Below are 25,897 nucleotides of genomic sequence, written 5' to 3'. Positions count from 1 at the left end.
ATTCAATCACAGGGAATTTTAAGGACATGTTATATCCATCGAGTGAATCTATCATAAACTTTAGCTGAAGTTTATGCTGACTATAGTAACAGACAACTGTAAATATGCAATGAGATAATGTTAAGCAGAAGCAGTATACTAACTTACGTGCCTATTAGCATTGTAACTTTGAAAAAGGAGCCTGGATGAAAATATCCTATAATGGTATTAGTCCTTATACTAGGATGAAAAGATAATGACTGTTTATTTTTTTCATGTATTAGCAGTATTTCTATAATAATATTCTCATTCTTAAAAAACTTCAAATTTGTAAAATGAAAATGGCATATTACACACTAGAGTGAAAGTTATTTTTTAAGTCAATGACAATGTATACAGCACAAATTCAGCTGTCACAAACTGTATACTAGCTGAATTAACCATAAACGAAGAATTCAAATATGCTTTTCCTAAAAAGCATAATGAACTGAAGTTTTCTCTTTCCACTTAATTATCTGTAATATATTCCTCAAGTGCCCATATATCAATATTTAATGCTAAAAATAAAAACTCAGTTGTATTTTACTCCATTTCTTAAACATTCTGAATTCTGTCAAAAGAAAAAAGATCGTTTTCTAGACAGTATCTCTAAAAAATAGTATCTGAGCTTATGTAACTTACTTACTTAGATGTTTGTGCTAGAAAAAAAAGCTGCTTCGATTTTTTCATTTGATTTTAATGATTTTGAATGCCAGCCTTAGTAAATATTTCCATATTGTTTAATTTTTGTTTCTTATAACATAAAGGACATTATTGAATCAACTGGCAAAAGTGGAATATGAATGATGATTGAATGTTGATAAATTTACTGAAATTGCTAACTACGCTGGTTATAAAACAGAATATCCTTGTCTCAGCAAATATGCAGCTTGTTTTCAGTATTCAGGAGAAAAAAATATTGCATGTATATATTTAAAATGGAAGGGTTAATGATAAAGCCAATGGGGCAAAATATGAAGGACAAATAAATGTGGGTAAAGGGAATATGGAAATACTACTCTTATACATGAAAGTTTTCTTTCAAAGTATTAATATTCCAAATAAACTGTTTAAAACAAAACATAAATTCACTGGCAGGGTGTGGTGGCTCATGCCTGTAATCCTAGCACTTTGGGAGGCCGAGGTGGGTGGGTCACTTGAGGTCAGGAGTTTGAGACCAGCCTGGCCAACATGGCGAAACCCTGTTGCTACTAAAAATACAAAAAATTAGCCAGGCATGATGGCACATGTCTGCAATCCCAGCTGCCTGGGAAACTGAGGCACAAGAACTGCTTGAACCCAGGAGGCAGAGGTAGCAGTGAGCTGAGACTGCACCACTGTACTCCAGCTTGAGTGACAGAGTGAGGCTGTCTAAAAAAAAAAAAAGACAAAAAAAAAAAAATAGACAGAAAAACAAAAATCCCACAGAAATTCACATATTTTAAAACAGCGAACCAGTAACTTTTCTAAGTATTAAATAACATCATTTGTTTGGTGGAAAATAAGGTATTCCACACTGTTATTACCAAGCATTCTGAATCACATGTTCAGATTCACATACAAACCCTGTACATATATACACATATATTTTAAAACAGCTTTAAAGGGGCACTTATATGTGATGCCAGTGGTTTTTATGCTGCTCTGTATATCCATGGAGGTAATCCCAGGATGGCCTAGACAGATGTTGGGGTGGTCAGGGAAGAATAAAGGCAGCTGCTCACAACAGCAGGAGCGGTTTTACTTCTGTGTGTGTGTGTTTACATATCGGGTTGTGTAAGATGTATTTGAAATAGCTTTTGTTGACAAAAAACAAAAAATGAATCTGAAAACCACCAATCTATCTGAACACCCAAGTGATGCTTAGACTCATTTTCACATTTCTACTACATGGTCCATCAGCCAGGTCTAAAAGCATTTGCTGATAGGGAATCATTATCTCTGTAGAGATGGGTCTTGCTATGATGTCCAGGCTGGTATTGAACTTTTGGCCTCAAGAGATCCTCCTGCCTCAGCCTCCCAAAGCACTCAGATATACAGGCATGAGCCGCCATGCCTGGTAATCACCCACTTTTTTTAAACAGGGCTGCTGGGATTAAGATGACAGGTACAAGACCTTACAGAGTGCCTAGTACACAATTAGAATTAAATAAGTGTTTATTATCTTCCCTACTTCTCCTTCTCACTTCCTGTTTTAAATTATAGTTTCTGTACATCTCATTTTCTCTGAGATTACATGCTTCATGAAGGCAGAATTGGCTGGTATCCCTTTTCTCTCTTTCATTTCTTACAGCTTTCCTCCTTTGTAATCACAATTCCAAGGGCTAAAAACTTAATGTGATCATAATATGAATATGATATGCCTCCTTGCTTTTTAACCACCTCTGTCATTCTACTCTGGGCATTCTCCAGTCTGTCAATCTCTCCTTAATTTCCTAAAGCTCACCCTAAAATAGGTTTACTCATAAAACTGCATGAATTCACAATTTCATCAATAAACAAACAAACAAACAAAATACCAGAATGAAAGAATCAGCAGATTCTCAGCAAGAGCTCTCTAAAAAGTTCCTTGATACGTCTTATGTTCAGTGAACTCAATTCTAGGTCACTGTAAGATCGAGATCTGTCCTAGTAAACTTTAAAAGAGATTATTATTATTTGGCAGATTACAAATAACTAGTTAATATAATAAGTGTTAGTCTAATTTTGAAACCATTATTCAAGCATGGCCACAATGCCACTAGATTTTTGCTAAAAGAATATGAGTGTTGTTTTCCTTTAGAAGAAATGAATTTGCACTATGAATTAATACCTGTTCATCTCTGCAGGTCCAGTGTATATTCATAAACTTAAAAGATGGCTACCTTTACCATAAGAACACAAATCAGATTACCGAACAGAGAAAAGTAAGCTAATAGAAATGGAAGTAGTAATCTGGGAATTTACATGTATGTGTATATTTTAAAATGATTACCACTCCCATCACAGTGTTCAGAAGTATCAAGGTATATTCTTTCATCTTATTATAAAGAAGAAAAATAGTCTAGTTAAAAAAAATTTTTTTTTATCTCAGTGCAATCTGAGAAAAAGTCTAGTTTCTATAAATCAAAAGTAAATATGTTTTTCCCAAAACAGTTTTCTGGTAATTACTTCTGCATCTTTTATAAACAAAGATCTGTAAGAAAATGATAATGCTTTACAGATACATCATGGTGTTCACAGCTCTAGAAATTATTACCTGTTTGCTTTTACTAACTTCATTTTCACAAGTGGAATGTTCTTCAAGAATCACTTTGCAATGTGTTATTAAACTTGTTGTCTGTGAGGTTGACAAAGGATCCCAAAGAAATTCTACAAAATCTGAAACAAATATTTCAGTGGTACACAATTTATTTACTAGATTGTTTTGCTTCTCATATACAAATAATCAAAACCTAACAAACACTACTTCTCTCCTTATTCAGTTTAAGATCCATGGCCAATTATTACAATTACATATTTGCATACATTCTCAATTTCCTGGTTCTTCTTGGGCTTTGTTAAACTCCTCTGACTAAACTACAACTCTCTATAGTTAGGTTTACCTTGTCACTTAGTCTCTGCCTGCAACCAAACAGATAAAAAGCGGCTGGAAAAAAAATCACATTAACTTGATCACTATACAACTTGAGCAAGCCTCTATTTCAGGTCCATTCATTCTCCCTCTCACCTAGATGATTACTTCATACCTTTTCCCTTCTCCTTGATCTCATTCTCAGTTGATGGACTTTTTTCTTCTAGATGATTATTTCCTACTTTATTTTTTTACTTTCTTGCTTTCTCTTTCAGCTAATTACTTCCTAATTTTCTAAGAAAATAGAAGCAATTTAAAAAGCAGCTCTACAAATCTCCTATCACAGCATCTACACACCTACCTGCATCTGTGCCCATATGCTCTAATTTGTCTCCTATTACTATGGATGAGGCACCCACTGTGCCATCACTTCAGGCGAACTGTTTATTTTGTGCATGAGATTCCAACCTTTTGGCTTAGTCAAAGATCTTGTCCCCAGAACTCTGTCCTTCCACTTTGGTATTGACATCATTTGGACTAAACTTTTTCCATCACCCTACAAATAACTATTTATTTTGTATTAAAAATAATCCCCCTCTTAGACCTACTTCCTCAAGTACTGTTCCATTTCCCTCCTATCTTTTACAATAAAATCCCCCAAAATACTGTCTAAATTTCTATCTCCAATTTCTCTCTTCTCACTTTGTTCTTGATTTCCCTTTAATTACTCCTTATCTCTTACTAGTTCACCTAATGTGCTTTTAGCAAATGACAGATGACATTCACATAACAAACTCCAATGACTGACTCTAATCCTCATCTGACTTATCATCAACTCCAACACTTGATCATTCTTTCTTCCTAGAAACACTGTCTTTACTTGGCTTCCAGGATACCACACTCTTAGTTTCCTGCCCACCTCTCTGGTCTTTGCTATCTGCTTGTCACCTCTGACTTACAGGTGCTACAGTATCTCAGGATTCAGGTCACTTACCTTCTCTTTTCTATTTACATTCACTCACTTAGTATTTGACTTTATGACTTTAAATGCCATCAATAAATGTCACGTGGATAAATTCCAAACTTATACTTTCTGACTGGACCTCCCCCTTTAAGACTCATGTATTCAACAATTGACCTGACATTTCCACTCAGATTGCAGTTACATCAAACTCAACATGTCCCAAATGGAGCTTCTAATATAGCTCCCCACATTAAGCTTACTCCTCACAGAATTTTTCATGTAGGAAATAGCACCTCTGTCCTTCCAGTTGCTCAGGCCAAGACCCATGGAACCATTCGCTCTTTCTCTCTTGCTGCACAACCCATCCATTAGTATATTCTGTTAGTGCTATCTTTGAAATATATATAGAATTCAACCACTATCGGGATTCAGTGAGTGTTAATTTCTCACAAAGCTACTTATTTGTGGGACGTTTCATCACAAGTATTTAGATTACTTTCAGCAGAGTGCTTAAATGAGGCACATGTACTCTATCATTAGTAGAGCTAGTTAAAAACAGTAACTTTCTCATACACCCTACAACAGCACCTTAAGGTTCACTGAAATAAAATCTTGAAAGTTTTTTTTTTAATTAAAAAATTTATAAATAGGGTTGGGGTTTCACCATGTTTCCCAGGCTGGTACCAAACTCCTGTGCTAAAGCGATCCTCCAGCCTCGGCCTTGCAAAGTGCTGGGACTACAGGCATGAGCCACTGTGCCCAGGCAAAATCTTTTAAAGTTTAATCAAGTTGCTTAAGAAGCAATTATAAGGCTGACTGGTTCAGACTTCTAGGCTGGGCATGGTGACTCACCCCTATTATCCCAGTGCTTTGGGAAGCTGAGGGGAAATGTATTTTGAGGCCAGGAGTCTGAGACTAGCCTGGGCAACACAGCAAGACCTTGTCTCTCAAAAAAATCTTTTAAAAATTAGCTGGCTGTGCTAGCACGGGACTGGAGTCCCAGCTAATTGGAAGGCTGAGGCGGGAAATCACTTGACCCCAGGAATTCAAGTCTGCAGTGAGCAATGTTCATGCCACTGTACTCCAGACTGGGTGACAGAGGAAGATTGTCTCAAAAATGAACATACAAAAAATAAAATAGAGTTGTGCAGTCTTTGCTGTCAAACTTCTCAGTTACATAGTGAAACAGATCCTTATCAAGTACACAGGTAAAACAAAAGACTTCACTTGTCTTTGCTTGCCTGAAGCACAAGCATTAATGTTAAGTGCTTATAGATGCTAGTGGCAGATGTGAGTGGAATGAAGCAACTTTGTTGTTGTCGTTTTTGAGAAAGAGTTTAGCCTTTGTCACCCAGGCTAGAGTACAATGGCGCGATCTCGGCCCACTGCAACCTCTGCCTCCCACGTTCAAGCTATTCTGCCTCAGCCTCCAGAGTAGGACTGTGGCGCCTGCTACCACGCCCAGCTAATTTTTGTATTTTTACTAAAGGTGGGGGTTTCGCAATGTTGGCCAGGCTGGTGTCAAACACCTGACCGCACGTGAGCCACTTGCCTTGGCCTCCCAAATTGCGGGGATTACAGGTGTTGGACACCACACCCAGCCAAAGCAATGCTTTTTAAAGAAAAGGAAAAGAAATGTGATGAGAGAAGTGAAGGGAAAAAGAAGACACATGTAGTATGGATGGAAGTGTGCTAAAAAATGACTGAAGCAGCCAGGAATGCCACAAACACTAAATTGACTTTAAATACTAAGTGAATAAATGTAAATAGAAAAGAGAAGGTAAGTGACCTGAATCCTGAGATACTGTGGCACTTGGAAGTCAAAGCGGTGACAAGCAGACAGCAAAGACCAGCAAGTTGGGCAGGAAACTAAAAGTGTGGTATCTTAGAAGCCAAGTAAAGACAGTGTTTCTAGGAAGAAAGAATGATCAACTGTTGGAATTGCTGATGGTAAGTCAGAAGAGGATTAGAATCAGTATGAGTATTAGCAGTTTCAGGGCCAACAACCCGTACAAACAAAAAATTTGTAACCAGCTTAAATTTGACATCTGTTAATTTTTTACTACACATAACATTTCCTTGTGTTTAAAAACTTCTGAAAAAAAATTTGTGAACATAACAGAAGGTAACAATACATAGTCTGTTAAAAAATAATTTAATTTTATCAAGGTTATAAGGCAGTACCTGTAAGTCGGGGAACAACGGTTTTGTTGATGATAGTAGACAAGATTTTTTTATCTGAACTACTTTCCTTTGTTGAGTCTTCTACACTGTTATCCATAAATTCTTCTACAGATTTGAACCATGGCATCTCTTTTAAACCTGTGGAATCCAACTTACAAAGAAAATTATAGAAGTTATAAAGAAACCCTTCAAAATTAGTGTATTTTAAAATAGTTATTAATTTTTTCAATAATTACCAGAGCTTTTCTAAAGATCAGAGGAGATTAATTCCCTATTGTAACACTAGACTGCCAAGGCTAGGCAGGATGGCAGGACAGCATGACTGAGACAGGGTGTCTAAGCAACATAACAAGAAGCTGCATTTCATGCATTCAATCACACAACAAACGCTCGACAACTACCTAGTGTGTGCCAGAGCCTTTAGAGCCTACCACATGGCAAGTAGTCTGCTAGGAGCAAAATATACATTTGTTAGGTACTTGAAACAGTCATGGAATTTGTTTATTTAAAAAAATCCATCCACTTTAAGCAAAGTTTATTTCTGGCCACTTCAATTCTCGTAAGCATAAATATGTAATCTGTATGTGATTTAAAGGTCCTGTTACACAGTAGGCAGTTGTTGAGTTCATATTTCTTTTATTTCTTACCGTAGTCAGTCAAATTCAGTGAATTGAGTTTATATTTCTTAACTTAGGATCTAAATATCTGTGCAATTTCTAGCTCCTGAACTAATATTTCTCCCTTTATGCTTTTATGAAACATCTTTCCCTTTCTGTCTCATCCTGTTTATCCCATAAACCTTTCAAAGTCTTGTATTCAACCTCCTCAATGCAACCCTAAGCAACCCTTTCCAGTATGTCAACTCCAACTTAAGAATTCTTGAAACAAGGCTTTTATATCTACTTTTCCCAAACCCAACAGTACCTTATACTTTTTGGGAAGATTTTAAATTTAATATACAAGAAGCTAAAAAAAAAAAAATGTTTGCTTTACTGATGTTTAGTGCTGCCTCAGTCTAAAAATCCAGTGAGAGCCAAGAAAATAGGAATGTAGCTTAAAGCACACATTTTCTGACTATTGTTCCAAAGCTCTAAATTTCAGCTCCAACTCTAAAGGTAAGGTATTTAATAGTTAATATAACAGTAAGGGAATTTAAGTAACTAATATATAATCAGGATAGTTTTTCACATGTTAAGTATAAATACCTTAAGAGGATTCCAATCAATCAACTGAACTCGTATTAGGGGATTTAAAAGCTTCGGTATGCATAAACTAATAAAAGCTTCATAATAGGAGTCAGGAAACTTTTCTCGCCATTGCTGAAATTTCAACAAAATATTCTGGATGTTACAAAAATCATCATGCACATCTTCAAAAACTTTCTTCTGATCCTGTAAAATGTCACCTGTAAGCAAAATAAGTCTCTTTACTCACTTTAAGTTGTGAACTTTAAGTCTGCTTACTTAAAAACACAGCCATGAAGGACTGCGATCAATTGAGCTTTATTTGCCCTTTAATAGTAACATAAATTTTTATTAAAAAATTATTTTAGCAACAAAGTAATAATATCAACACTAATAAAAGCTACCATATATACCCCTGCTATATGCCAACAGAAATATATTTATCTTATTTCACCATCGTAGCTATCTTTCCTACCATATAGGTATAGCCTACCTATTTACAGACAAAACAACATCAAATTTAGGGAGGACAAGAAATTTGTATAAGATTACACAGAATAAAATCTCCCTTAGAATCCAAATTTATTTAACTCCAGAGTCCAGAATCTTTCAACTATATGCATCTTATCTTCATATAATGCTAAAAAGATGAGAAGATATTTTCATAATATTTTAAATTAAAAATAATATACAAAGTATGTGTGGTAAAGAAATGACGATGTTCATTAGTAATAGGAGAAAGTCTAACAGAAAAAACTATGAAGATGCAAGAATACTCACTATGTTCCTCCTTCATTTTACTCCATTTTTTCAGAGGTAGGAAAAGTCTTACAGAGGAAAAATGTGTTTTGTTTCCTGAATTTGCCCAACTGTTTCATACAGATTATTTACTTATTAAGGGCAATCAAAGCAAAGTGTTCCTCATTGTCTCAAAACTCAAACCATGATATATTAGAAACCTGGTAACTGACCTTGGCTTTTTTGGAAGTCTATCATCTCTGTTGAAGACAATTCATCGTCACTAGATGTTCCTTCCTGATGGTTATAATTCCCAGAAAGCACCCTTGCTTGTTTTCTTTTTGTCCTATATTTTTCGACAAACCAAAAATAACAAAAAGTAAATAGCTCTTGCTGAAAATAAATGCTTCAAAACAAAATTTTTTTACCTCTTGCTGAAAATAAGCAATTTTATCATTTATTTTAAATGGCTAGAAATATACTACCGTATCAACGTACAACTTTCTTTTTTTTTTTTTTTTTTTTGAGACGGAGTTTCGCTCTTGTTACCCAGGCTGGAGTGCAATGGCCCGATCTCGGCTCACCGCAACCTCCGCCTCCTGGGTTCAGGCAATTCTCCTGCCTCAGCCTCCTGAGTAGCTGGGACCACAGGCACGCACCACCATGCCCAGCTAATTTTTTGTATTTTTAGTAGAGACGGGGTTTCACCATGTTGACCAGGATGGTCTCGATCTCTTGACCTCGTGATCCACCCGCCTCGGCCTCCCAAAGTGCTGGGATTACAGGCTTGAGCCACCGCGCCCGGCCGTACAACTTTCTTAATGTTTTTGACATTTTTAGTTTCATTTGAGTTGGTGGTTTTCCGTTTTTTTTTTGTTTTTGTTTTCTTATAAGACATTCCCATGAGCTAACCAGATTCTGAAGAGGGAGTACCAATATAATTAGGACCGGTTTCTAGTTACGAGCAATCCCCAGCCTGATAAATGTCATTTTAACTATTCCTTTTAACTGATTAAAATATACCAGTATGTCTTTAAAGCAGTCAAGGATGGTTTTATTGAATTTTGCTTTTCTGTTATTCTCACAAATTAATAATATACATCAGGTATGGTTAATGATACCGTGTGGTTAATTATATTTAAGTAGTGAAAAGTACTTGCTCTATGATGCTTTCTTTAAATCTTCACTTTATATAGCTACCTTCGAGATTCAATCTCTTCTAAAATCCATTGAGTTTTTTCATCTACTGTGAAGTTTCCATTTGTGGATGTCTCATCTTTGTCTGTTAATAAATAAAAGTGACTTCATACTACAAATTCTCAAAAGAAAACAGTGAAATGCTTTGAAAATGAAGGTAATATCATGGAGGTATAAACATATATGCATATGTAAATATACAAATATACTTAAAAATTTTGCAATTTATTATGCGATGAAATTTAAATGTTAACTCTTTATTGCAATATTGACAGGCATGAGGTTCATTAGCCTAAAAATGTACTTTGGCTGGTGAATGTTTGGCACTTGAAAACAGTGACAAAGTTCTTCCACAAAGTTTCGTTTCCTCAAATTCTCTTCCAGTAGTTTTCACCACTTTTTTCCATAGCCAATTGCAAGAAATATTGGCTTTACAAATACAGTAGTCCCCTCTAATCTGCAGGGCTACATTCCGAGAACCTCAGTGGATGCCAAAAACCACACATAGTGCCAAACCCTATTTGTTTTTCCCTTTATATACGTACCTATGATAAAGTTTAACTTACAAATTAGGCACAGTACAAGATTAACAATAGCAATAAAGTAGAACAATGGAAATAATATACTGTAATGTAAGTTACATGAATGTGGGGTAGTTCTCAAAATATCTTATTGTACTATACTCATTCATTTTTGGGCCACTGTTGACTGGAGCTGTGGAAAGCAAAACTGCAGATTAGAGGGACTACTGTATTCTAGTCACATTATTTCTTATTTTAATATATGACACCATTATTTACAATCCACTAAGGTCGTATGTTTCACTGAAAGTCACTCTGCCTTTGCATTTATTAGCTATTTGGTTATGGTCTTTTACTATCTCCTGACAGCATCTTAATCAAAGGAAGATATCTCTGAAAGTACAAAACCAATGTGGGAAAAAAAAGGAGGCATTCATATTTTATATAATGAGATCCTAAAGATAAATCTGTATTGAAATTCACCAGAACCAATCTTTGAAAGGGATTTGAAACTATTAAGTTAGATTTCTGATAGACTTTACAGAATTTCATGAACTTATCTCAAAACATTCATTAAATGATTATGTAAATATTTTGCCTGAAATAGTAAGTAATAGGAAGTAATGTTTATTTTTTAGTCTTAGACTTAATTTAAAACATTATTAAGTCCTATTTCTAAATACGTTGAGTTTTTGGAAGTTGGTGGGTAAAGGGTTTGTGGGAAAATACACACAAAAAATGTTTATAAAAATATTTTTATTAGTCATATAACTTAGCTTAATGAATAAAAAACTATTGAACATGAAAAACACTAACGTGATAACTGTTGTAAATACGTTGATTCGTGTTTTAATTCATCTTGCCTGCGTTTCATAAAGGTCATAGCTTGTTTTAAAAGGAGTGTATGCATGGATGATTCTATTTCTTGGATGTTGATAATCTGAAATACATATACAAGTAACATTCTGCAGGTCATCAGTAATAAAATATATATACATATATATATATATATATAAAGGTAATGCTTACAAGATAATAAGCATATTTAGATGCTCAATTCTCATACAAAGAAACATTCCTAATACTATCACAGTTCAATTATAAAACATTGTATGCAGCATACCTAGCTGCTAATACTTTTAATATTAAAAATCAGAAAACTGACTCAGTCTACTGGAACTGTTATAAATATCAGAGACAGTGAAACCAGTTGTGGGCCAGGTGCGGTGGCTCATGCCTGTTATCCAGCACTTTGGGAGGTGGGCAGATCACTTGAGGTGAGGAGTTCAAGACCAGCCTGGCCAACATGGTGAAACTCTGTCTCTACTAACAATACAGAAATTAGCCAGGCGTGATGGTGCCTGTCTTCAATCCCAGCTACTCAGGAGGCTGAGGCAGGAGAATTGCTTGAATCCTGGATGGGGAGGTTGCAGTGAGCTGAGACCGCGCCACTGCATTCCAGCCTGGACAACAGAACAATACTCTATCTCAAAAAAAAACAAAAAAAACAAAGAAAAAACCAAATGGATGGAGTCAGGAACATGAATAAGAGTTTGAGATAGATTTTTTTTCCTGAGCTAGAAGAATAGGTGAAAATTAAGAGTGTGGATGTTTTCACAGGCCTAGGGTGTAGAAAGTAGGTGGGGGCACTTGAAGCTGCTGAAATTTGAAAAATTGAGGAAGGGAGGAAAAACTAACCAGAGACAGGTAAGAAAGCTATAATGTGATACAGAAATGAGACTTGCTGAAACTGAAACTCTTGTATTTTGGGGAGCAACAATTTTTCCCACTCCATTGATATTCCACAGCTGCTGCTATGAATACATTCATGCACAGGATAACAAAATTTTAACTGTATAATTCTTCAAGGGTTAATGAAGAAAGAAAATTACATTGTAATAAATACTTCAAAAAGGATGTACCAAGTGATAGTAGAAGATAGCCAACTTAAAACAACAATTGGTACAAAGCATCCAGTTGTTTAGCAACATTTCAATTATAAATAAAAAATAATGTGGGCGAGCCCAATGGCTCAGGCCTGTAATCCTAGTACTTTGAAAGGCTGAGGCAGGTGGATTTCGTGACCTCAGGAGTTCGAGACCAGCTGGGAAACATGGTGAAACCTGGTCTCTACTATAAATACAAAAAATTAGCTGGGTGTAGTGCTACATGCCTGTAGTACCAGTTACTTGGGAGGCTGAGGCATGAGAATCAGTTGAACCTGGGAGGCAGAGGTTGCAGTGAGCCAAGATCACATTACTACACTCCAGCCTGGGCGACAGAGCAAGACTCTGCCACCCCCCAAAAAAATAAATAAAAATAATGTGGAAAGTAGAGTATAATTAATTGAAATGGTTAATCTATTTTTAAAAACGGACAACTGAAGGCCCCAATGTAAGAACTTAGTATGCATAAAACAAAAACTGAAAACAAAAATTTCAAAACATCTGAATGTTAAAAGAAAAACCATCACAAACAAATTCAAGACAAATCTGGAAGGTTTACATCAAGTAAGATAAAGCATTAAAAAATTTTAAGCTACAAAGAATGTTCATACTCTAAGAAAATTAGAAAAGAAAAAGGAAAAATCTCCACTAAGAACCAAAAAGGTAACAGGACAAAGACAAAAAACATAATTCACAAGAAAACCATAGAGTTTGCTTGAGATAAAAAGATGATATGTGAAAACAAAATTTATTTCTTCCTAATCTAATAAACTAATAACACTGGAACAATCTTTCTGAAGGACAACTTTGCAATGTTTCATAAGTCTTGAAAATATTTAGACTTCTTAATTCATTTTCTTTGACTTCATTTTTAAGGGATTTTCCTTAAACAGATGTAACAAAAATTTACATATAAAATTTCATACAATGTTACTTATAATAATAAAATAACTACAAAAAACTTGAATATCCAACATTAAGAGAATGCTTAATATCATCTTATGTTAAAAACGTGTAGGAAAAATACTAGAGAAAGGAATACAATTGTGAGATTTAGACTTCAGACTTTTTTTTTTTTTTTGAGACAGAGTTTCACTTTTCTTGCTCAGGCTGGAGTACAGTGGTGCAATCTTGGTTCACCACAATCTCTACCTCTTGGATTCAAGCAATTCTCCTGCCTCAGCCTCCCGAGTAGCTGGGATTACAGGCACATGCCACCATGCCTGGCTAATTTTGTATTTTTAGTAGAGACAGGGTTTCTCCATGTTGGTCAGGCTGGTCTTGAACTCCCAATCTCCCGTGATCCATCCACCTCAACCTCCCAAGTGCTGGGATTACAGGCATGAGCCACCGTGCCCTGCTAGACTTTTCTTAATTGTGTGGTAAAGGGTTTTCTCCAACAAAGGAAATAATATAAATATTGATATGTACCTTTTCATTAAGGCAGTCAATTAAATTTTCCACATAAATTTTCATGCTTTTATAGAATTTGCAATTTAGAGCTTGATTTGATGAACTCTCTAGGTTCTGGATAGTACTCTTTGAGCTTTTGACATCCTGTACATATTTTTCATATTCCCTCAGGTGTGAGCGGTGAGTTTCCTGTAGTAATGTTAATCTAAATAAAAAAAAATAAAATTTATTTTTCAAAATTTTTTAAAAGTAGCAATCTAATGCAAATATTTTCAAAGACCACCAAGGAAACTGACAATCATATAAATCTGGATTTATAGACTTGACAAGCAAAGAGCACCACAATAAAAGAAGAAACCCTTTAGCACTTGTTTAGGCCAAATATTCTCTCTTCCAAGTTTTCTTGCATTTATCTTTCATAATCTTTCTTCGCTTTATATAAAGGACAGTGAGAGTTAAGAAATTAATCAAGATAATAATATATAGTAGGCATTATTAATAAAGTGCTTTAATTAAGTAAAATATTGACTATAGCAGTGAACTTTTAAGTAAATATTATGTGGAGAAAGCTAGGTACAGAGAACAGTATATGATGTGTTTCCTTTTTTGTTTAAAAACAGGGGACTATATAAGCATATATGTGCTTGTAAAGCTATACATACAGACCACTTCTGGAAGAAAACATAAGTAACTGGCAGTGGCTAGGCATGATGGCTCACGCCTATAATCCCAGCACTTTGGGTGGCTGAGGTGGGTGGATCACCTGAGGTCAGGAGTTTGAGCTGCCTGGCCAACATGGTGAAACCCCGTCACTACTAAAAATAAAAAAATTAGCCAGGCATGGTGGCAGGCACCTGGAGTCCCAGCTACTCGGGAGGCTGAGGCAGGAGAATCACTTGAACCTGGGAGGTGGGGGTTGAAGTGAGCTGAGACCGTGCCACTGCACTCCAGCTTGGGCAACAGAGCAAGACTCTATCTAAAAAAGGAAAAAAAAAAGAAAAGAAAGAAACTAATAGGAATGGTTTCCTCTAGAGAGGTTAATTTCCTTTGTTCTGTATATCCTTTCTACTGGTTATTTTATTTTTTAATCATGAGTGTATGGTCTTTTTAAAATGAAAAACCTAGTTAATAAAAAATATAATAAAGTATCCAGATAAAATAAAATGCTACTGTAAATCAATTATCTGCTGCCTCTTTTCTATCTCTCATGCAAGGTTATCTTTGTATTCTGGGGCTTGGCAAATTATTAGCCCATCCTTTGTTTTTATAAATAAAGTTCTATTGGAAAATAGCCATGCTTATATGTTTACATATTGTCTATAGCTGTTTTCATGCTATAACACAGAGTTGAGTGGTTAAAACAGCAATCATCTAGCCCTTAAAGCCTAAAATATTTACTATGCAGCTTTTTACAAAAAAAGACACTTGCTGACTCCTGTTCTAGATCAAAATGTCCAGCAGAGAAATACTTAATTATGATATAACAACTACTTGGAAACAAACATAACAGTTTTTAAAAAAATTAAAGGCTATTTGGTAATTTAAAAAAATGCTTAAAACCATATTAAATAAAAAAGTAGAATTTTGTATTTACTGATTTTAACCATGAAAAGTATGTTATAAAGACTAAAAAAGACAGGGTAGTACCCCCTTAATCATGGGGACATGTTCCAAGACCCCCAGTGAATGCAAATAATACTGAAGCCTATATATGCTGTTTTTTTTTCCCTACACATACATAACTATGATGAAGTTTAATTTATAAATTACATACAGTACTTTTGTACTCTGGGGCCACTATTAACTAAAATAAAGGTTACCAGAACACAAGGACTGTGATACAGCAATAGTCCCTCTGGTAACGAAGAAGGTTACTATGCGACTAACAGGCAGTTGGCTTACAGAACAAAAAGATGCTGGACAAAAGGATGATTCTCATCCTGGGCAAGATGAAGCAGGGTAGCTTGAGATGTCATTACACTACTTAGAAGAGCATGCAATTTAAAACACATGAATTATTTCTGGAATCTTCCATATAATATTTTTGGACCATGGTTTGATCACTGATAACTGAAACTACAGAAGACAAACATACAGATATAGAGGGGACTACTGTGTACAAAAACGTAATCAACTGTGTTAGTATAACACAGGAGATCCTTTTTTCCCCCTATAAGTCTGTTTAATATTAAAACTTAATAATCTAAAAGAATATAGTGCTATGTCTTCACTATTAGATATCTAGGACAAATGTAAATTTCAAAAGGAGTATTACTCACCTAGTATTTAATTGCTTCTTTATAATTTCTAAATTTACTGGTGGAAATGAAATGGAAGTATCAAATTTCTTTACTTTTGAAGATCCGCAGCTATGGGAAAGATCTATGTCTCTTTCCTAAAAAAAAAAAAAATAAACATAGATTTTTAAAAAACCATTCAATTTACCTTATAAACATTAATAGCATGAAAAGGGACTGGATGATCCACAGTCCCTTCAAGCTAAAGAATTCCATGCATTTGTAATTTTTCATGGTCCCAATAAAAAGTTTTTAAATTCACAGTTTTACATTTTAGAAGTTAAAATTCACAAATTCTAAAAATCATATTTTTTAAAAAGCTTAGTTTTGAAGCTAATTTTGGTTATCGTCTAATGTACTCACAGAAAGTCAGCCAGTTTTTGAAGAAACAACAATCCTTTGTGAATATTTATTTGTGGGGTAGACAGACCTGTCTGGCTGACCTAACACCTATTTCCATGATAGAAGTATCTATTTAACTTCAACTCCATTCTAGTCAATGAAAAATAAATGGAAGTCCATGGAAGGGTTTGTAGGTAAAGTTTTTACTTTTCTTTAAGACATTCTTACTTGTGTTTTCTGTTCCTTGTAAGGAAATGCACTCCTAACTTATAACATGGCATATTCCATATTAATGTCCTCTGTCTAATCACAGCTCATCACCACCATGCTTGGAATGTTCAAAAGATCCTGAAGAACCTTTGTTTTAGACAAATATGAAAAAAATCGAGCAGATATTTAGCCAATTTCACTGGTTTAGCTACTCTTTATTTTCCATGAAGCATCATCTTTTCTCATTTCAGTTCTCACCAAGCCTCCCATCCAGCACTACTCATATCTACAAATCTCCAAACATTCTTGATATTTTACAGTCAACGACCCATTCAAATATCACCACTTCTGTAAAGGCTTTCTCAAACTTGCTCATCTACCTTCCCTCCTATAAAACTGACCACCCACTTGCTCCTCTGTGCCACTTTATGACCCTGCAGAGAGTTCTCTCACAGAACCAGTAGGATTTCACTATAATTATTTTGTTTAGCTGTCTCCCTTCCCGCACCATTAGCAGGCTAATGGTGACCCCATGAGAAATATGTTCATGTTTGATATATGGCAAAAGATGTAATTAAAACTTTGAGACTTGGTGCATAGCTTGGATTATTCGGATAGGGCCTGAATACAATTAAATGTACCATTCTAAGAGATAGGGAATTTTAGGATACAACAGAAGACACAGATGTGAAGAGGGAACAGAGAGTGATACGGCCGCAAGAAAAGGCATGCCAACAACCACCAGAAACTAGAAGAGTCAAGTAGCGGATTCTCTTCTAGAGCTTCTGAAGCAGGGTTGCTCTACTAACATTCTGATTTTGGACTTCTGGCCTCCAGATCTCAGAGAGAATAAACTTCTCTTACTTTAAGCCACTAAGTCTGTGGTAGTTTGTTACAGGAGTCACAGGAAACTAATACAGTGGCAAATAGTGGATTTTCAGTAAAGGAATCAGTAAATGTACTCATATAAGTAATAAAAATGCAAATCAAGTAAGTGTGAGATTCCATTTTCGCCAATTATATACTTACACTTGAAGAGGCCAAGTTTATGGTAAAATATTCCCATGATATTGGAGACATTACAGATTGAGCTGTTTTCTTTAGAAGGCAATAGAGAAAAATATACTAAGTGCCATAAAAATTGTTCATCTCTTGATTAATAATACAATTCTTGGCAGTTTTTAGAAAGGAATAGTTCAAAAACACACATCTGAACAAAAGAAAGGAGAGGAGGAAAAATAACTAAATCTTCACTGATTATTATCTGTTAATAGAAAAAAAATCAGATTGCAAATAACCTAAAAATCCAAAATAAAGAATGGTTAATAAGATTATGATTTAGTGACTCCAGTGAATATTATGAAGCTATTAAAATTGATTATTATAACTATGTAAAGAGAAGAGAAGGTACTCTATAATATGTCAAGCAAGGAAATCAGAATTCAAAACTGTACACATAATGTGGTTCCTAAATTGTGTGCAAAGGCATCCTAGCAAATTCAAAGGGGTATAGTGAGACATTTTAAATATTTTAGGGAAACAATGCAATACTCAAAATCTGCTGGACTAGTAGCTCTTAGTTCACAGTTACATTAAAATGTGTCCCATATGGCCAGACATGGTGGCTCACGCCTGTCATTCTAGCACTTTGGGAGGCTGAGGTTGGCAGATTGCCTGAAATCAGTTTTGAGACCAGTCGACGCAACATGGTGAAACCCATCTCTACTAAAGACAAAAAAATCAGCGTGGTGGCGTGTGCCTGTAGTCCCAGCTACTCAGGAGGCTGAGGCACAAGAATCGCTTGAACCCAAGAAGCAGAGGTTTCAGTGAGCCGAGATCATGCCACTGCACTCCAGCCTGGGTAACAAAGTGAAACTATCTCAAAAACAAAAACAAAAACAAAAAAGAATGTGTTTCATTCCTTTTGATGAAGTCATATTTGTGGAGCTTGATTTTGGGAGGATACTATGACATAAAATAAGTATTACATGAATATCAATATAGAAATGAGAGTGGCAGTGTCCAACCTGATTCCAAGGTTTGAAAGTCATGAAGAGCACACATCTCATTAGTAAGAAATTTTGGTTATTTAAAAATAAAGTAAGCCAGGTGTGGTGGCTCACGCTGGTAATCCCAGCACTTTGAGAGGCCGAGGCAGGTGGATCACTTAAGGCCAGGAATTCAAGACCAGTCTGGCCAAAATAGTGAAACTCTGTCTCTATTAAAAATACAAAAATTAGCTGGGTGAGGTAGCACATGCCTGTAATCCCAGCTACTAGGGAGGCTGTGGCAGAAGTACTGCTTGAACCAAGGCGGGTGGAGGTTGCAGTGAGCTGAGATCACACCACTGCCGTCCAGTGGGAAACAGAGCAAGACTCTGTCTCAAAATAATAATAAAAATTTTTTGCCTTCAATTTGTATTATTTTTCCAAATGGTTAGTTCTTAGGACATAAATTGTATAAAATTCTTTGGACTTAACTACTTAATGAATATGATTGTTTGGTACTTCTTTTGACTTATGAGCACCATGATAAAATTACCAAGACACTAATGGCTCCATGAATGAGAAAGTTTGGGAAACTGTAATGTACACTGATTGCAAACTCTAATGTACACTTACAGAACTTATATTCCAGCAGCAGACTCAGAGCCCAAATCTACAACTTTTAACCCCCAATATAGTACATTTTTGTTTCTTAGGTTTGTTTCAAAGCTCATTACTTGTTTAAACTTTACATTCATTCATTTACTCATTCATTTTTAGTGACAGGGTCTCACTGTTGCCCAGGCTGGAGTGGAGTGGTGTGATCATAGCTCACTCCACCCTTGAACTCTTGGGCTCAAGTGATCCTCCCAGCTCAGCCACCCAAGTAGCTGAGACTATAGGCATGTCCCACCATGCCTGCCTAGTTTTATTTATTTTTTATAGAGCTCAGGGCTCACTGTGTTGTTCAGGCTGGTCTCAAACTACTGGGCTGAAGTGATCCGCCTGCCTTGGGCTTCCAAAGTGCTGGAATAACAGGTGTGAGCCACTATGCCTGGCCAAATCTGTGATTTTTTTGACGTTTTTTTCTTAAATGAGACAGAGTCTCACTCTGTCACCAAGGCCGAAGCGCAGTGGCACAATCTCGGCTTACTGCAGCCTTAACCTCATGGGCTCAAGCGATCCTCCTAACTCAGCCACCGCAAGAAGCTTGGACTACAGATGTGTGCCACCATGCCTGGCTAGTTTTTCTATTTTTTGTAGAGGCAGGGTTTCGCCATGTTACCCAGGCTGGTCTTAAACTCCTAGACTCAAATGATCCAAGCCTCAGCCTCTTGGGCTTTGGTTTCTAATAACATTTTTAGGGCTTCATAGTATCCCATCCTGCTGTATTGTACCAAGATCCCCGTTGTTGGATATTTGTTTACATCTTTTTAAAAATTAAATAAAACGCAAAAATACATTTGTGTATGCAGAAATGTAACACAGTTATGCATCATAATTTAGGTATAATGTATTTGGGCATAATATTTACCACAGGGTTCACTACAACAAAAAATTCTCTGAGAAATCACATAAATGTCAAATGAGATTTAATATATAAACAATACATCTATTTACTAGACTGCTATGAAATCATTAAAATGTAGAAGTAGATGTACCATTGTGGTGAGATGTCTCTGTTGTACTGTGAAGTGAAAAAAAGAGTTTCCAAAGAGAAAATTGGATTTATATTATACAGAACAGGTATTTAAAAGTAAAGTTTGAGGCCTAAACTTTTAAGTACCTGTATAATATAAACTGTCAATTACTAAAAAAAACTAAAGCTTAAAAAGAAAAGTACCCTCAAGTGGAGGCTATTTATAATCTAGTGGAAAAATAACATAATATGCACCGTGCAGTGGGCTTAATGGAGGCCTCCCAAAAGATACATCCATGAATTAATCCCTGGAAAGTATAAATATGACCTTATTTGGAAAAAGAGTCCTTGTGGTTGTAATTAAGTGAAGTACCTTGGATTATCTGAGTGGGCCCTAAATTTAATGACAAGTATTCTTATGAGGAAAACACACAGTAGAAACATGGAGAAAGCCACGTGAAGACAGAAGCAGAGATAGGAGTTATGTAGTACAAGCCACGAAACACGTGGAGTGACTAGAAGTTGAAAAAAGCAAGGAAAAATTACTCCCAACACCCCAGGGCCTTTGGAGGAAGCAAGGTGCTGCCCACACCTTATCTTCAGATTTTGGCCTGCATGCTGTGAGAGAATAAATGTCTGTTCTTTTGTGTGGGTCAAGATGGCCAGGGGGAGACCTATGTTAATTCTAGCTAAATAATTATAAGCTTGCTTGGCTCAGGGTACACTGAAGTTTATACACTAAACTAAACTATATTATTGGTGCAGTTAATTAGAAATCAAGTAAAGACCATCTGAGAGCACAGTAACAATGGGGAACACCTCGGGGTGGCTGCAGAGCAGGCAAGATACTGCTCTGGTCCCACAAATGCCTTCTCAACATGGAGACTGCACGAGGGCCTTGTAAAGAGGGCTTACGCAAAGATCTCTGAAAATGGAGGTGACCTCTACTCACAGGATCTGGGAGGGTATTTGCAGAAGGGAGCTGGCAAGAAGAAAAGCCTTGCAGGGCAGAGGTCACAGAATACCTCAGGCTCTGCCTAGGTTCTCAGAATATGTAGTGATTTTAATTGCTCTAAGTCCTCAATTCTCAGGAGATAAATGCCCCTTGTTGCATTGGGAGTGGTCAAACCGGGTGGCTCCTCATCCACTATACTTCTGTTGCAGCTGCACTGTGATAACAATCCGTGATAAACTCAAGAGTACGTTTAGCATGTCTTAGAAGGATCTCAAGTGCTGTTGGATGCTCAGAGCACTAGTTTAGCGTGTCTTACAAGGATCTCAAGTGCTCTCCACCTGGCTACCTTACCTACTTCTTTACCCTCCCCTTCCATGCCCATAAAATCAATGAGATTGTGCACATAATAAAAGTGTTTGGAGCCCAGAGCTCGAGGCCAACATGTTTTCCACACTTGGATTGGTCCCCTGGACCCATGCTGTAACTTCTCTTGTGTCTCTGTCTTTATTTTCCTTTCTCAATCCCTCGTCACTGCCATCATTAAGAGCACCTACGTATAGGGTTGGGCTGGTTCCCAACATCTGGCGCCCAATGAACAGGGTATGGTACCCTACGAACAACACTTTTGCGTCATCAAGTTTGTGGTAATTTGTTATAGCAGCCACAGGAAACTAATATACATGGTATAAATAATGATTACCTCTATGATTTTAACTGCTTTCCTCATTTGTTGTTGTACCCAAATATCTTGCTTTTCATCCTCCTGACTTTCTTCACTTGTTTCTTCATACCTGTTTTCTAGGGGAAAAAAAGTTCACATGTAAACGTTTAATATTATTTCATTTTAATTGCAGCAACCAACATTTTTTGAGCTTACTATATACAGGCTTAGTATCACTTTACATGTGTTATTTATTCTTCACAATAATTCTGGGAAGAAGGCACTATTATTGCCCTCATTTCACAATTAGGAAACTCAGATATTGGGAGGTTAAATAACTGTCTTAAGACTATGTTGACGCTGGAAGTTGGATCCTGGGATCTGACTCCAGAACCTGCCCTTTATCACCAAACTGTCCCACTCAAAACACTACAGCCCTAGAAATATAAAAAACTGAGAAAGAGCTAGGCACAGTGGCTCAGGCATGTAATCCCAGCACTTTGGGAGGCCGAGGAAGGTGGATCACCTGAAGTTGGGAGTTCGAGACGAGCCTGACCAAAATGGAGAAACTCCATCTCTACTAAAAATACAAAGTTAGCCAGGCGTGGTGGCACATGCCTGTAATCCCAGCTACTCGGCAGGCTGAGGCAGGAGAATTACTTGAACCCAGGAGGCGGAGGTTGTGGTGAGCCGAGATACTGTCATTGCACTCCAGCCTGGGCAACAAGAGTGAAACTCTGTCACAAAAAACAAACAAACAAACAACTGAGAAAGAATGAAATGTTTGGTTTTTCTTATCAAAGATCTCTCAATTACTACCTGAGAATCAAAAAACTTAAAAATAAGTTGTAAGGAACTAAGTGTTTTTCTGAAAAAATATTATTTAAGGTTACAAAAACCTTGGTAAAATGCATATATTATAAATGAGAAATGTGAAGAAAATTTTTATTATAGCAGAGATTTTAATAGATGACATCTAAAATCTCTGTAGATGCTTTCATGTTAAAAAAAAATTTATAAATGTGACAATGATAGTTTTCAATGTTTTGAAAGTAAGATACTGCACATTTTTTTAACCTGTTAAAAAAGATCAAGGAGGGGTCAGACATTAATAACCATTATTACACATCCTTTAGAGGTCATAATATCATGGATCAAATTGATATTAAAAACCAATATCAACACTCTACAATGTGAGGCAGCACATTACATTTTTTATGGAGATTCACTCATATTATATTCTAATGAAAAATAACCTAAGCTTCATATATTGATAAATACATACTTGATTCCTCAACCATCCTTTGTCTAAGTGTTTGAGGTTTCAGGGTAAACGGTATTCTCTTTTCATGGTCATCAGACTCACTCTCAGGGTCATCTTCGCTCTCTTTCTGCATACCAGAGATGGTGGAGGCATGTTCCACATCCAAAGAAATATAGTCATCTTGCATCCTGGTCAATTCACGTTTTCTGCGAGCTGCCTGAATAAAGGCTGCATCTGGGATCTCAACTGAAGGAAACAAAGAGGAGGACACTAAAAACCAGAGACCAATGTAAGTAAATATTCCTCACATTTAAGAGAAAGAAAACAAGCACCATTTTCTTAAAGTATTTCCGAGAGCTGCGGAAGTTAAGAATCAATGACAGACCAGTCTAACTTACCAAGTAAGAGAGATACTACACTATGACGTCCTCCTTCCCTGTGGGCACCCACACTTGTAAGAAATCAGAAACAGACTACAAACAGCAACAGAGTAAAGCCAAGCCAGCCTCTGCAGTTCTGTAGTGAGCCCCACATGAATAAACATGAGACGTTACAAAGTGTAAAGAAAATAATCAGGTTCATTTACCAGGTGAAAAATTTTAAATGACAACTCTTAAGAGTCTTATCTTATTTTTTCCTTTGTTTTGTACAGTATAAACATCATTAACATAAACTCTTACAATTTAAAACAAGTTTTTTCATGCATGATCTAAGATGAAATTTATCTTCATTTTGGAAAAGACGGTTTCTTAAGAAAAATACTACATTAAAGAAATGGCAAGAGAAATTTTCACCATTTTAAGCGCTTAAACTACTGAAGAGATGTCAAGCTACTGAGGCTCAAGTGAGTTTTCTAAATGCTCCCACAAATTGACCCAAATTCTTTAAAAAATAAACAGAAAAATGCCATGTACTTGGAGATGCACAAAATCTTCAATGTCTGAAACAAACAAAAAAAGAGATTTTAGAAATCACAGACCAATATGCTTGGCATCAGCCCTAGGGAAAATTAAAAGTGCTTGAGTGAATTATGAAGCAATAAAGAAATCACTAGAAATCAATAAATATTTATCAAGAACAAGTAATATAAAATCAGGTGATTTACTTTTTTATAGACTGGCATTTATTTATAGACTACTGTCAAGGACATGATGAAGGTCAGGTATCTCTTCCTCCTTCCAAAGCTTTTAAGATTCAAAATCATCACAGGTTATGGTAAAAATTCTCAACCCTGGCTACACATCTGAGTTATTTGAGAAGCTTGACAAACTACTGATACCCAGGCCTCCATACCAGAGATTCCGATGTTGATCCGAGGCAGAGCTAATCAGAAGTATGTTTTTATAGCTCCCTAGAGGATTTTAATGTGTAGGCAGGGTTAAGATAAGACATTTTGGTTCAAATACTCAGGTGTATGAATAAGGACACAGAAATACTTATTTTGGAAGTGATCCACCTGCAAATGACTTGGTGGGGTTTAATTAGTAAGTCACAAGTAATGGGACTCACTAGTAAGATATTAGTGCTATGTAAAGGGAAACTCTCAAGCAAAAATAAAAAAGTAAAAGTTCAAGGAAGAGAAGAGTATTCCATCTGTCCTGTTTCTGCATATCCAATACCTAGTTCAATGGTTCTCACACAGCAGATGGTGGGCAGACATGGGATGAATCAATAAGGTCAGCATATTTTTCAATAATAAATAGATCACGTTTTTACAGATTTATAATTCATGAATAATTCTTCATATACATCATCCTATCTCATATACAATCATCTAGGGCTTAGAGGTAAATTATCATCTCCTATTAGTAAAAAGCAATCTCTGCTAGAGGGACTATTTCAAGGCAGGTATTCCATCACCTGAACACAGAATAAAGGCCCTCCTTCCATATGCCAGTACCTAAGATTTACACATTCCTCCATCTTTTCTTCTCCAGCCAATAAGTCCTTTGAACTTTCCGGTGTTCCTAACAGGACAAGTTTTCAATTTTTAATCAGTGTTTCTCAATGGAGCATGGGGGTGGGGCAATTCACCATGCTGAACTGTTCTGCACTCCTGTAGGACATTTGTCAGCCCTTGCTTCCAGGGCACTATGTGCGAGCAACAACTCAACCACTATAATTATTAAAATGGTACCATACATTTTCAAATGATGCCTTCTCTTCTTAGGTGGGCAGTGCTGCCAAAACACTTTACAATCACTTCTTTATGCTATTTAATACACCAACACCATCTTTTTTTGGATTGTTTGTTTGAGATGGAGTCTTGCTCTGTCACCCAGGCTGGAGTGAAGTCGTGTGACCTCGGCTCACTGCAGCCTCTGCCTCCCAGGTTCAAGCCCCCTGAATTACAGGTGCGTGCCATCATGAGCAGCTAATTTTTGTATTTTTAGTAGAAATGGCTTTTCACCATGTTGGCCAGGATGGTCTTGAACTCCTGACCTCAGATGATCCACCTGCCTCGGCCTCCCAAAGTGCTGAGATTATAGGTGTGAGCCACCACACCTGGTTTAATCCACCATCCTGTATAGTAGCATTGTTTGGTACAGTAGTCACTAGCCTGATGTGACTATTAAAATATAACTAAAAATTCAATTTCTCAGTTGCACAATTTCTCAGTCCCACATTTCAAGAGCTCAACAGCCACTTGTGACTACTGGTTACCATATGGACAGTGAAGATAGAAAATTTTTCTAAACCACAGAAAATTCTACTGAATAGCACTGTATCCAGAATCTAGCCAAGGCTTCGACTGTTTACTAGATTTCAATTCTTAATAGTGGCTTAATCACTTAGTATTTCTGTACCTTGTGGACAAGAAGAAAA

The 25,897-nt window shown here is 36.3% G+C and overlaps 1 protein-coding gene across 10 annotated transcripts in view; it reads right to left on the bottom strand.

Moving 5' to 3' along the window:
* GCFC2 (GC-rich sequence DNA-binding factor 2) overlaps positions 1 to 25,897 on the bottom strand; it is a 40,436-nt gene that overhangs the window by 9,585 nt on the left and 4,954 nt on the right. For 4 of the 10 annotated variants that reach the window (XM_010333407.3, XM_074397758.1, XM_074397767.1 and 1 more), the window contains exons 3-12: positions 23,093 to 23,317; positions 21,847 to 21,944; positions 15,998 to 16,113; positions 13,737 to 13,923; positions 11,176 to 11,299; positions 9,842 to 9,923; positions 8,875 to 8,987; positions 7,925 to 8,124; positions 6,720 to 6,870; positions 3,257 to 3,378 (exon numbers count right to left, since the gene is read on the bottom strand). In XM_010333407.3, the coding sequence (XP_010331709.2) occupies positions 3,257 to 3,378; positions 6,720 to 6,870; positions 7,925 to 8,124; positions 8,875 to 8,987; positions 9,842 to 9,923; positions 11,176 to 11,299; positions 13,737 to 13,923; positions 15,998 to 16,113; positions 21,847 to 21,944; positions 23,093 to 23,317 (1,418 nt within the window). Of the gene's footprint in view, positions 1 to 3,256; positions 3,379 to 6,719; positions 6,871 to 7,924; positions 8,125 to 8,874; positions 8,988 to 9,142; positions 9,924 to 11,175; positions 11,300 to 13,736; positions 13,924 to 15,997; positions 16,114 to 16,585; positions 17,778 to 21,846; positions 21,945 to 22,333; positions 22,545 to 23,092; positions 23,318 to 25,897 lie in introns of those variants that run through there. The other 6 variants (XM_074397773.1, XM_074397777.1, XM_074397774.1 and 3 more) reach the window with 6 other exon arrangements.

Source organism: Saimiri boliviensis, chromosome 1 (genome assembly GCF_048565385.1).
Source record: "Saimiri boliviensis isolate mSaiBol1 chromosome 1, mSaiBol1.pri, whole genome shotgun sequence".
NCBI classification, from domain to species: domain Eukaryota; kingdom Metazoa; phylum Chordata; class Mammalia; order Primates; family Cebidae; genus Saimiri; species Saimiri boliviensis.
This window is presented reverse-complemented; position numbering and strand designations above follow the sequence as displayed.